This window comes from Pleurotus ostreatus, assembly GCF_014466165.1.
Source record: "Pleurotus ostreatus strain PC9 chromosome Unknown scaffold_11, whole genome shotgun sequence".
Classification (NCBI taxonomy): domain Eukaryota; kingdom Fungi; phylum Basidiomycota; class Agaricomycetes; order Agaricales; family Pleurotaceae; genus Pleurotus; species Pleurotus ostreatus.
The window spans coordinates 1,315,466-1,327,858 of NW_023503166.1; the positions used below are offsets into that span (position 1 = coordinate 1,315,466).

The 12,393-nt window shown below is 51.8% G+C and overlaps 4 protein-coding genes across 4 annotated transcripts; 3 read left to right on the forward strand and 1 right to left on the reverse strand.

Annotated features, from left to right (window-relative positions):
- Positions 1-447: 447 nt before the first annotated feature.
- PC9H_002738 (uncharacterized protein) lies at positions 448-4,260 on the forward strand (the record flags this gene model as incomplete). Its single annotated transcript, XM_036772373.1, has 15 exons — positions 448-536; positions 591-684; positions 734-1,192; positions 1,243-1,875; positions 1,927-2,145; positions 2,199-2,230; positions 2,322-2,384; positions 2,440-2,464; positions 2,609-2,682; positions 2,750-2,960; positions 3,012-3,117; positions 3,174-3,245; positions 3,296-3,454; positions 3,510-3,747; positions 3,798-4,260. The coding sequence occupies 15 exons, from the start codon at positions 448-450 to the stop codon at positions 4,258-4,260; spliced, it is 2,937 nt and encodes a 978-aa protein (XP_036626019.1).
- A 357-nt stretch (positions 4,261-4,617) lies between these two features.
- PC9H_002739 (uncharacterized protein) lies at positions 4,618-5,906 on the forward strand (the record flags this gene model as incomplete). Its single annotated transcript, XM_036772374.1, has 3 exons — positions 4,618-4,640; positions 4,696-5,545; positions 5,607-5,906. The coding sequence occupies 3 exons, from the start codon at positions 4,618-4,620 to the stop codon at positions 5,904-5,906; spliced, it is 1,173 nt and encodes a 390-aa protein (XP_036626020.1).
- A 499-nt stretch (positions 5,907-6,405) lies between these two features.
- On the forward strand, positions 6,406-7,827 carry PC9H_002740 (uncharacterized protein; the record flags this gene model as incomplete). Its single annotated transcript, XM_036772375.1, has 5 exons — positions 6,406-6,431; positions 6,495-7,200; positions 7,246-7,323; positions 7,376-7,648; positions 7,714-7,827. 5 exons carry the CDS (start codon positions 6,406-6,408, stop codon positions 7,825-7,827), a joined length of 1,197 nt encoding a protein of 398 aa, XP_036626021.1.
- A 321-nt stretch (positions 7,828-8,148) lies between these two features.
- Positions 8,149-9,161, reverse strand: PC9H_002741 (uncharacterized protein; the record flags this gene model as incomplete). The annotated part of the gene is made up of 4 exons (XM_036772376.1): positions 8,149-8,644; positions 8,710-8,948; positions 9,008-9,041; positions 9,112-9,161. 4 exons carry the CDS (start codon positions 9,159-9,161, stop codon positions 8,149-8,151), a joined length of 819 nt encoding a protein of 272 aa, XP_036626022.1.
- Between the last annotated feature and the right edge of the window lie 3,232 nt (positions 9,162-12,393).

The window sequence follows — 12,393 nt, forward strand, 5'->3', positions numbered from 1 at the left end:
ATAACTGAGTTTTCGCGTTCTCAGTCTGCATATCAGTGAGCGAGGAAGAGAGGTTAACTTGCTTGCAGATTGTGAGTGATCGTAAGGATAGACTGAGGGATGGTGCCCAACATTGTACCATTGCCTCCAGGCTGAGAGGACATGGAAGCGTCATTCGCTGACTCCAGGTACATTGCGTGGGCTAGTATTTGTAGGCCACTCACAGATTTGAAGTGCCAGCGTTCACGGGAGCTGCTTCAAGGTTCCTTGAATAATCATCACACGGCGATGGTTGAACTTGCAGGATGTGGCGATGCAGGGCGATTGCGCGCCGAGTTGTGACAGCTTGAGATCACGTGGGGCTCATCTTATTTCGATCACTTTCTCTCTCACCACAATCGACGACCCTCCACGACGACGACGACGAGCTAAATTCCTCTTGCGCCTTAGAAACATAGACGGCCTACGATGGATGCAGTTGTTCCCGCCGAGATCACCGCAGAACTTACTCAGATCCTATCCAATCTCGTCTTGGGCGACAATGAAATTCGGTCAAAGTACGTCCAAACCTTTCGGTTCGCTGCGCTGGGGATCTGAAGGACGAGCCTCAGCGCTGAAAAGGCCGTGAACGAACGGCTGGCCCATACACCGGAGCTTTATCTCCTAGCACTTGCGCAGTTTGCGATCACTGCTGATACCGAAGTGGTGCGTTTGCAAATCGGCTGGAGTCCAGTCAGTCACTGAGACACCGTAGATGCGATCATTCTCCCTTGTCCTGCTCAGAAGACTTCTATTCAGGCCGAAGCCAGTTACATCGCCAACTTCACCATCTCCGAACCAGCCTCGTAGCTGCCTTTACGATCACTTACCAACTCAATCCCTCACCACCTTGGAGCGACTTCTTCTCCACTCTCTGGCTCATGAACCATCACCATCCGTCCGTCCCAAGTCAGTCGACACTGTCTGCGACTTGGCGAACCAAAGCATGAATCGAGGACGACCGTGGCATGCACTCCAGGCTCAAATCTTTAGCATGGCTCAACAAGGTGAATCAGGCGACGCCATAATTATGCCAGGCGCAGTCAAGCCGGAACTATTGAGGGAAAGCGCCTATAGGGTGTTTACCGGGTGCCCGAATTTGGTCATGGATCTACAGACTGATGCCGTCTTGTCCGTATTTCAGAGGGGACTCCAGGATCCGTACAGCGTCGAGGTGAGTAACCTACATAGTTTATCTTAGTCGAAACTGATGACATTTGCCAGGTCCGTTATGCCTCTCTGTCGGCATCTGTCGCCTACCTCTCCGCTTGCGATCCTCATCAACTCGCTCAGTCACTCGCCCTCGTCCATCTCATGCTCGACACGCTCCCTGTTCTAGCAACCCCCTCCCAAAATCCTTCGCAATCCCACAGCAACACCCACTATCTTTCAAAATTCCTCACGACCCTCACGCCCCTGTGCTCTTCGCACCCATCTCTCTTCGAACCTCACCTCCAGGCTCTCCTCCGATTCCTACCTGCCCTGCTCACCCCAGCAGCAGACTGCGGTCCGACACCGACCGTAGCCAAACCTTTCCCCATTAGTAGTGATGGCGGTAGTAATGGACGTCAGACAGCCTTTGTTTTCCCACCGACATCCCCACTTGCACCTTCCGGCAGCGAAGCCTCGCACGACCCTTCTGCGGAGCCGAATGACTCGACAGATGACGATGAACGTGCCGCGCTTCGCCTTGCTACACTTGAGTTCATGGTGTCGCTGTCAGAAGCGCGGCCGGGGATGGTGAAGAAAGTCAGTGGGTGGGTTGGCGTCATTGTGCGGGCGTGTTTAGAGGGTATGGGTGGATTTGATGAATCTGAATCAACCAACGAAGGGCTACAGTCATGGTTGAATGACGACGTATATTCTTCTTCGCTCCTTCCGTGGCGCCGCATTGATTTCCGCCTATAGCCTTCCTCACCAACAAACGCCGCGACTCTCAGCGCCGATACAGAGTCCACTCCCGCTTTGTACGAACAATCGCTTGACCGATTAGCTTGCGCGACGGGTGGCCGTGCAGTTTTACCTCCGGCATTTATACAGATACCTAGTATGTTAGCCAGTTACGATTGGAGGATTCGACACGCAGGCCTAATGGCCATAGCATCAATCGCCGAAGGGACCGGCAAGGTGAGCTTTCTGTTCGCCAACTCACCCTGTATACGTGCCGATATCGTTCCTAGGTCATGCTCAACGAGTTAGGGAAAGTTGTTGAGTGCGTATTTGCACCTATGGAACGCAGCGCGTTTACTTATTTTCCTTCTACATTTCCTCCCCCCGTCAAATCGCGCCGCTGCGGTTAACAGTCTCGTCATCCCGATGTTCCGAGACTCGCATCCGCGAGTCCGCTATGCAGCATGCCAATGCGTGTAAGTGAAATCAAAACTCATCCCATCATCGCATGCCAAACTCACGGACGTCAAGCGGCCAGCTTTGTACGGACCTTGAGGTGAGCCTCTCCTATCATCACAGGAGTGTCCACTCCGCTAACGCACGGTTTCTCTTCTTCCTCACCTCGTGTTATATGGTGTCTCTCCACGCGACTCACTTTTCCGTACTGCTACTGTTGTATCTCGTGTTCTTTGCCTGTTAGGAAGTCATCCAAGCGAAGTACCACGAGCAACTGTTCTCAGCCCTCATACCGACGCTAGAAGATCCCGAACCGAGGTTCGTCATGAATTTATCGTTTACGTCCTTTGCTGAGTGATAATATCTAATCCTGAGCGCTTTATAGGGTGCACTCGCACGCCGCTGCGGCATTGATTAACTTTTGCGAAGGCGTGGAGCGGGATACACTCGTTCCTTATCTTGACCCAATTGTAGAGAGGCTTTTGAAGCTCCTGAATCCCCAAGGAGACCCATCAACCGTCCGACGTTATGTTCAAGAACAAGCTGTCACCACGCTTGCCATGGTGGCTGACGCTAGCGAAGTTACGTTTGCCAAGGTAGCCCTCCTTGAGACAACTCTTTTCGCTGTCATGCTGACACCCCAGTAGCACTACCCATCTATAATGCCGCTACTCTTAAACATCCTTCAAAACGCCGAAGGCCCTTCGTACCGTAAGCTAAGGGCTAAGGCTATGGAATGCGCTGGGCTGATCGGCATGTTGTCCTACACTTTTGGTTTGGTCGGAACATGCTAATCTAACTGCTCTTAGCTATCGCCGTCGGGCGTGAGACGTTCCGCCCCGACGCGAATTCGTTGATAGAATCTCTCATTCGAATACAAAGTCAGGATCTTGATGTGTTTTCGTGTAGAATAAGACTAATTTTCCGTTAGATTCACCACCTGATCCGAACGATACAGAGGGCCACTATCTCATTGCCACTTGGGCGAAGGTTTGTCAAGCGATGGGCGCTGAGTTCGAACCATACCTACCTGTCGTCATGCAACCGCTGCTAACCGCGGCAAACGCGAAGGCAGACATATCGGTCTACGGTGCGTCATTGCCCGCGGACTCGCTACAATTGGTCACTGAGCCTGAGTGTCTTAGACGATGACGAGGTGCAGCCAGACGATCGCAATGGGTGGGAGACTCTTCCGATAAATGGCCAGAATGTTAGCATCCGGACGTCAGCTATAGATGAAAAATGCCAGGCCTTCGAAACCCTTCTTATCTACTGCTCGACGTTGGGCCCGAGATTTGCTCCATACCTTCCGCAAACATTGGAGCTCACGCTTCCGTCACTCAAATTCTATTTTCACGAAGGCGTCCGGGAAGCTTGTGCGATGTAAGCCGCCAGTCATCAATGTGAGACGTTCAGCGATTAACACCCTCTAGGCTGATACCCATGCTCCTCGCTTGCGGCAAGACAAGCGGGACTCTGACTAACCAGATGGTCTCCGCCACTTTCCTCCAGCTTATAAACTGCATCAGCACCGAATATGATGCATCCTTCCTCGCTTCTCTGTACAAATGTTTCACCGACTCTGTTCAGGTACTCGGTGGCGTTTCAGCTCTCTCTCCTGAGTTCCACGAGGGCGTCATCGAGGCTACCAAACGACAGCTTCAGTCTTTGGCCGAGAAACGTAAAACGCGTTCACATCAGGCGTCGATGAATTTGGAAGATAGTAGAGAGGAAATGGCGCTTATGGAGGAGATTGAAGATTTCTCGCTAGAAGAAGTGGGGAAAATGTTGCAATGTTTCGACCAGAACCACCCACTTCTAGTTGCGGTTACGAGCGTTCGAGAGTTGGGATTCAACACGTGGGATAGCGAGGACGAAGGTGAAGAAGAAGGCTAGAGTTGACGCTGCTGATTTTGTTGTTGCTTTCGTGCTTCTATCTGGCTTTCGACAAGTGTATTATAGAGTCATCACAACAACACATTAGCTCGCGTTTGTACCATTGTTTTTGCGTCTGACCCCTTTCTGCGGTTGTTCAGTGCTCATCCAAATCGACGGGGCAAGTCATGTTGATGTATTCCTTTGCCTTATCTATTCTTATCAGCTTAAAATAGTCCATGCATTGGCACTATTGCTCCAGTGAGCGTGGAGTCGCAAGCTCAAGGATTAAAGCTCACGCTTCCGGGGGCGGTTATCGGTCACATTGAACAGTAACGCCCGCCAATGTGACCGACTCCCCTCTTCAACACGCCCATCATGGCATCAGCTGCAAGTGTTCGGTGAGGCCTATTCCAGCACTCAATCGTTGTCGCGACTAAATGCGAGTGATGATAGAGATTCATCTCGGCTTCCGAATGAGATCCTCATCACCATCGTGGATGAGCTAGGCAAATCGGATGCGCCGAAGGCGCTACATTCGCTTCTCCTCGTATCTCGTCATCTCCACGCCATCGCCATACGTCCGATCTACGAAGAAATGCTACTATCTCTCTTTCATCCCAAACAAATCCCCGCGTTCGCATACCTCTCGCGCAACATCGCGACGAACCCGGGTGTACAATTTATCACCTCCTTTATATTTATATTCGAGTATTACTCAGGCTCAGGGCCATGTTTCACAACTGGTGAGGTTGGGGCACAAGAGAACCTGGAACTCATCCTCCCCTACCTAGTGAATGTCAAACGCCTACATATCACTTTCTGGCCCTTCGGAGTCTTCAATCCCAAGGCGCTGTGCTTACTTCCGCCCGGCGTCCAGCTCACCCACCTTTTCGTTGATCGCAGTATCCGTTTGACAGACCTCTCACCATTCCTCGCCTTATCGCATCCGTTACTTGAGTCAATCGTCATACGCCCGGCATACCCTTCTGCTGCCACATGCCAACCCTTTCAACCCACTGATCCAAAGTTATCAGTCGGTGCTTTATGCCCTAACCTTCGGTGTCTCGAGGCGCCCATTGAAGACTTTCTGTTATTTGAGGACGCCCCTCCTTCCCTGGTGAACCTTGGTGTCCACGGGCAACATCCGTTTAGATTTGTCGACGGCATGGTTCTGGATCACATCGTCCATACATTCCCGTTGCTGCGCACGCTATACTTCGAGGGTACAAACTTTGGCACCGGAGTTGCGCCTCTACTACCTAGATTACCCAACCTCGAGTACCTTTCTTTGGACCATTCGTCGGTATGTTCACCGCTTGGCATTGTGCGGCTGATCCTTATCGACCAATATCGTCGCCTTCTAGATGTCACGGCGTTCAGATGCCCACAACCTCTCCATGTTCTCTGGAGTGGCCAAACTGAAATACCTCCGCCTCACGTACTCGCCTCGGGGCGAGCCATGCATTGCTCCCGGCATTGTGGATACACTCTTGATCCTCGACGTTGTCGAGTTCAAAACCTGCACGCGGGTGTATAAAGATTCGCTGGATACCTCCCAAGTTGAGCTTCACAGCTCAAGATGGCTGCAATGGTGGGAGCCAGCCGAACAGGAAATAGCAAATACTAGTGAGCAACATAATTCCTCGTTGCTTGTGAAACTGTAGCCCCTGAGTTTCTTCGATTTAAGGTCGTAGGGCATTGGAGAACCAAACTTGACGGCCTGCAAGAACCATGGATAAATATCCCTATGATTTGGATCGGAAATGGTTGTGATATTTTGCTACATTCAATACATGCAAGGGTGAATACGTCTGCTCTGGAGAGGAAAATGATCGTGGACTTTTGCTTTTTGTTTTTTATGAATCCGCTAAGATACAACGTTCTTTTGACATGCGACATCGTTGACAATTATCGAGTTGATGATATCAGGCGAATGAACATTGGGGGAAACAAGTAACAGTCGTTGAAACACGGACCCGGGATGACTTGTAGCGTTCTGCATTTGAAAATAAGCTAGACCGTAGGTGTTAGACTCAGTACACATCTGCAGCCCCATCGTCGCGCCATCTCACTTAGGAGTGGTCACGGGGCCTATTTCCGAAAGCTGAAGGTGATCTGATTGGGACGAGGTTATCGCTCGCCAAAAGCTTCCTTATTCATTTCATGTCGTCGTCGATTCCAGACAATCTGTAAGTCGTGTTGCTGCATTTCTACTGAAGCTAGATGTGGACTGAGCTCACGAACTTCAAAAGGTCACCTTTGCGGCTCCCAAACGAGATTCTGATGGCCATCGTGAACGAGTTAGACAACTTGGACACGCCTAAGACGATGTGCGCACTCCTCCTCGTATCCCGCCGTTTCCAGGACATCGCAATACGTCGCATCTACAAAGAAATGTTCATATCTCTCTTTCATGTCAAACAAATTCCGACATTCGCGTTCCTATCACATAACATCGCTTCGAACCCTGGTGTACAGTTCACCACCTCGTTCATATTTGAATACATCACGAGGCTGTCCTCGACCAGCGACGGTGCGCAAGCGAACATCGAGCATATTCTCCCGTACCTGGTGAACGTCGGCCGTCTGCATATCACCTTCTGGCCTGTCGGTGTCTTCAACCCTCGTGCACTGTGCTTACTTCCTTCCAGCGCCCAACTCTCCCACCTCTGCGTGGATCGCAGCATCTACTTGACGGATCTCTCACCATTCCTCGCTCTATCCCATCCCTCGCTCGAGACCCTCATCATACGCACAGCAAATCCACGTGCGGTCATATGCCAACCCATCAAACCCACTGATGCAAAGTTATCCGCGACAGCATTGTTTCCCAGTCTCCGATGCCTCTCCGCGCCGATTGAGGACCTGGTGCTGTTCACGGATATTCCGAATTCACTGGTGAACCTTTCTGTTGCTGGACACGGTCCATACTATCCCGTCGGCGAAGAGGTCGAGTATGTCCTTCAGAACTTCAAGTGATTGCGTACGCTGTCCGTAGATGAGACATACTTCTACGAAATAGTGACATCTTTACTACGCGGTCTTCCCGACCTAGAGTACCTCTCCTTGGACGGTGCATCGGTACGCCCACTCAAGTTAATGAATCTCATTCGCCCACTTCAATGCGTCGTAGATGCCGCCAGGTGCAAACGCCAGCAAGCTATCTCTGTTCTCTTCGACCAAGCTGAAATATATCCGCCTCACATATACTTCGGAGGATCCCCTCGAGATTGCAGCCGTATTCTTCAGCATCATGGACACGCTATTGGTATTTGACGTCGATGATGTTATGACTTATACGCGGATGTACAGGGATTCAATAGGCGATTCTCAAATCAAGCATGGCATTGTTTCCGACTCGAAATGGCCGCAATGGTGGGAGCAGGCGGTCCCAGAGATTGAGAATGTTAGTAAGTTGAATTTGTTGACCTCCGTAGTTCATGACTGAATCGTTGTTGCTCGGAATCAAAGGCCGCAGGTTATTCGGGGATGTCGTTTAATGATGACTACGACCACCCTTTCCATGATATTTACTCTGGCAATCCTAACCAATATGCAGGACATCATCAGTATGATGACCGTTAAACCAAGTGTGCTACGACTAGCCTAGGTTCGAGTTCACTTATGTACCAACTTCTCTGCTTGAGTAATGATGACGACGACGAAATCTTGTCAACTTTACGGTACAGGATCGTGGAGCAGGGAGATAATCAATTTATGCTGCGTAAATACTGATCATGTGGTGTAATAGAATAAGGTAGTGAATAACAAAAAGTAGGTACCATCACTTCATACTTGCTAACGATTCCTCAAATATATACTCTGAATGCCAAGTAAATATAGTACCATGGAGTCCGGACTCAAACCAAAGGACCAAGTCTGGGGACTCGGGAAGGAATAACGCCCTCAAACAGAAACCGCAAGCATCCTCTCAAAGACTCGTAGCCGTCTGTGATGCTTGTCCGTTGCGCGGTAATCCGACACGATCCACCGCACATCTTGCAGCGCCATGCCTGCTCTAGTCTGGTGCAGCGGCTTCTTCTCGTCGATCAGCTCCCTCTGGAGCAGCAGCTTCCTCGGCGTCGAATGCGCCAGAAACTCATCGACGATGCTCCACGCCGACTCGTACGTCCCGCGGTACCGCATCGTGCGCGATCCCTGATCAAGCATGGCCTTCCAGTACCGCTGCACGAGCTGCGCTTCCCTGTTCTCAGACAGGGACTGCTGCGCCGCCGACGGGTTCGGAGCCCACATCGTGGTGGCGAGGACGACGTTGGGGATGGCGTCGACGCCGACGAGCTGCTCGAAGAGGTGCAGGTTACGCAGCGGCGAGCCTGCCATCCGGTTGTCCGTGATCCTATGCGTGTATATTATCCCCGACAGCTTGATACTGTTTTGATAACTACGGGGTTATCGTGACGTGAGTTCAAGCGCAAGTTTCTACTTTGAAGATAGGCTACAACCGACCTTCTACCCAACCACTCCGCCAACATCTCCAGCACCCTCTCATCCGACAGTTCACCGTCTGCGTCCCCGTCGGAATCTCTGGCTGCGGTGTTGTTGAAGCTCGGTGTGTCCACGAATACCACCGATCGGTTTCGGCTGTCGTTCGGAAGGGGGACGCGGATGGTTTGGATGGATGAGGTATGAGATCTGAGCGTGTGTCCGACGCCCATGCAATTCGTTTTCGTGGCAGTGTTGATGAACTACAAAAAAATGGAAATGAGCCCAACTGCGAGATAAAAGGAGGATTGGCGTTAGCTACCTGGCTTTTGCCAGACCCGGTTGCCCCCATTAAGCTGAAAAGCGGAGCGAAGTCAGACGGTCAGTTCAATCGCATACCCTTATGTTCACATTGGAAACACCTACGCGATCACGATATCGTCGGCGGAGATGTTGTCAAGTTCAAAGTTGGCCATTGCTTTCAGTTTCGATGTAATAGTTATCGCTGAGTCTATGTCGCTCTGTGCTATAGAAGCGTCGAATGTGGAAGGACGCGAGTGTTATGGTACACCGAACAACATTGTACCGTTTGCCCTTATAGACGAAGGCACAGTTAGTGGTTTTGACTAAGTTTGATAGTTTGGCGGATGCAAGCGATGGCAGGTTGTCTCGAACTTGCAACACGGCGGTTTCGACTTGAATTTGACACGGCGGTGCACTGCATTTGAATTGTAAGTTGGCGAGAGTACAACCGCCGCATCTTGTATGTACTCCGCGAGGAACACAGCTTTCCGTCGCCCTCCGTGCGGCGTGAGGCAACTGAACGGGTACATACTAACCAACAAGACATTTCTTGAGCTGCGCACACGGGGCATGCGGCAGTATGGCTGCTCACTTCGAATCCGTCTAAACAGAAAGCTTGGGTGAGGTCGAATAGAATAGATGCGGAAATCATCACGTACCACGTTGAGTACAAGTTCACCACCCAGAACCGGCCTCTCCAGTGAACGCGAAGGTTGCAGCGTGATACCCTCCTACAGCATTACATCGTTGCACCCGGTCAACATGAGTGTTGCTGCGCAGGAACACATTCCACACGCGCCTCAAATATGAAACGAGCCGTGCGGAAGCCTACTCTTTGTTTGATGTATGACCTCCCATTCAGACTCACGGCCTTCCGCAAGTTGCGACTCGCACGGTCGTTCACGCTTCCAGCCCCGAGCTTAGGAGTTCAGCCTGGGATGCAATCGTGCATTTCGTAGCGCAGGGACATTGATGGAGCCAGTCCGGGGCGTGCCAGGCGCGTTGGCTTCAGGCTACGATGTCGTGCCGTCAAAATTTACGCCTTGTCGAATTACGATAGACGTACGAGACGTACTAGATAGATAATCGAGCTGAGCGCTGGGGACGGGGTGCAAAAAAATGTGAACGCCTCATTACCTGATGGATGAGGCTTAATCTCGGCGGCGCTCGGCGAGCTGGGACACCGCAATGCTCCACCAGCTGGAGGAGTCGATGATGGACGCGCCCGCGTGTGAGAGAGAAGAGGACGGGCTAGGAATAGGGCACGGTATCTCATTGAATCGACTAGCGTGCTATCATCGATTTGAAGAGTCGAAGATGCGAACCCTGCATAGTCGAAAATTGATGAGGTGCCCCGCTGAGGGTTACAGCGTCTAGTGACGATGGTTCTGTGAAAGCAGTGACGGGGGACGAGGGCCCCCTGCAGAGACTCCAAATTGATGAAGATCTAAGAGGCAGATGTACACCTGCTCGATGCTGCGATACAATCAATGAGTGATCGCCGCGATGGGAGGCGGAACTCACCATGGGGCCGTCATGACGCTTGCTTCGAAACACCTCCCTGGAGCCGGGTACGTCTACACGAAACAGCCATTGGCTCATAGCCAGCAAAAACCGTCTCATCGATGCAGCGCGTCCTGCATGGAGGCGTTGCGGGACACGTCATTTAACGCTCGAGGGCGGCTTGAACGAGGTCGGCGTCTGAACGTAGACTGCGCCGGGAATCGACCAGGATCGAAGACATGAGGCCTTGAGGATGTACCACGGACGACCTCGATTGGCCCCACTGCGGTCAGTTCATGTCACCCTCACTACATGTCCTCGCCCAACCCTTGCTCCTCGCCGGGAGGAGCAGAATCGTCTTCCTCGCCCCCTCCCCCGTGCGACGTATATGGAACCGCGGTGAATACGTCGGCCTCCCGTATATCAGCCTTGAGATCTGAACTGCGTCAGCAATGTGGAATATGAAGGTGAAAACGAAGCTTGTACATGTGCGTGTGCGAGAGCGAGGCGAGAAATCGAAAAGAGTCAACGGCAATAAAATGGAATGAATTCCTCATGCCAATCGTCTGCGTCGCATTTGAAATTGTATGTAGACGATATCTTGTTACTGCGGGAGTCACTCCGCCTGTCTTATATAAAGGTTATACTCGCACTCTACGCCTGCCCGCGAAAGCCCGATAAGACGCTCTTTTCGAGGAGGTCGACTTTAGAAAGGCTTATAGGAGCACCGGTAGAGCGTCCCCGCTTCCTCAGAGAACCTTGGGCCGTGTCTGAAGAACTATGCTTGGAGCGAGTCGGCACATCTAGGAGACGGGAGATGCGTCGCCAGGTCAGAAGCCAGAGCTAGTACGGGATGTTGAACAGGACGTACCTAGAACTCGCATCCGCTGCGATCGGTCCATGCTGCGTCCATCCCTGCACCCGGCCTGTCAAGGCGCATTCCACCGGTACCTCTTCCAGCTCGATCTCCCCACCATTGAAGTCGCGCCCATTTTCCGTATGTATCTCCGGAGAAGCACCAGAGCGTTCATTCGTCAGCGCACTAGCCTCCGAACCGAGCACGTGTACGATGGACTGCCAAGGTTGCGGCGTAACACCGCATACCTGGACGACTCGAGCGTTGCTTCCTTTCCCCGAGCCGCAGGAATAACATGCGCCTAAAATCTGAAAGGAGTCGTGAGGAAGACAAGTTTGCGCGACTCGTCCCTCTTACGACGCTTCATAGCGCTCTAGGGTGGCTTGTGCGGGGTCGGCGTATGAACGCGGACTGCGCGCGGGGATCAGCCGGGATCAAACACACGAAGACTTGAGGACGTACCATGGATGCTTTCAATGGGGAGAACTCGCATTCACTGCCGTCAGTTCATCTCTCCCTCACACACGTCCTCGCCCAAGCCTCTTCCCGCACGAACAAGCATAATCATCTTCCTTGCCCCCTCCCCGTCCGACGCAGCAAGCACGGTCCCCCATTTATCGGTTGCTTCAAGCGTTGAGAGACACGAACATATGTTGGGACGTCCATCTTCTGGTGCGTCGTAGTACCTAGTAGATCGGGCACACGAGGTCCGCGTTTGAGATCTGAGATTTGAGAACTGAAAGCAGACTGCGCACGGGCATTAGCTGGAGTGAAAACGCAAACCCTGAGGCCGGGGATCTTACGCCACTTTATTAGGTTAAACCTAATTTGCAAGTATGGAATTCTTCAAATCTTGTTGCATATATCCCATGTATACATACTAATAATGTACTCTACAAAGTCTGACGGTGTTCGGCGGTCCCGTTTGTGAGCAATGAGGCATACAAATTGTGTCTGACCGTCATGACCGTCATGGGCGCTTGATTGACGGTCAGTGACAGTTATGACCCACGCCATGCTAGGGACATCTGAAGGACATCGCAGGC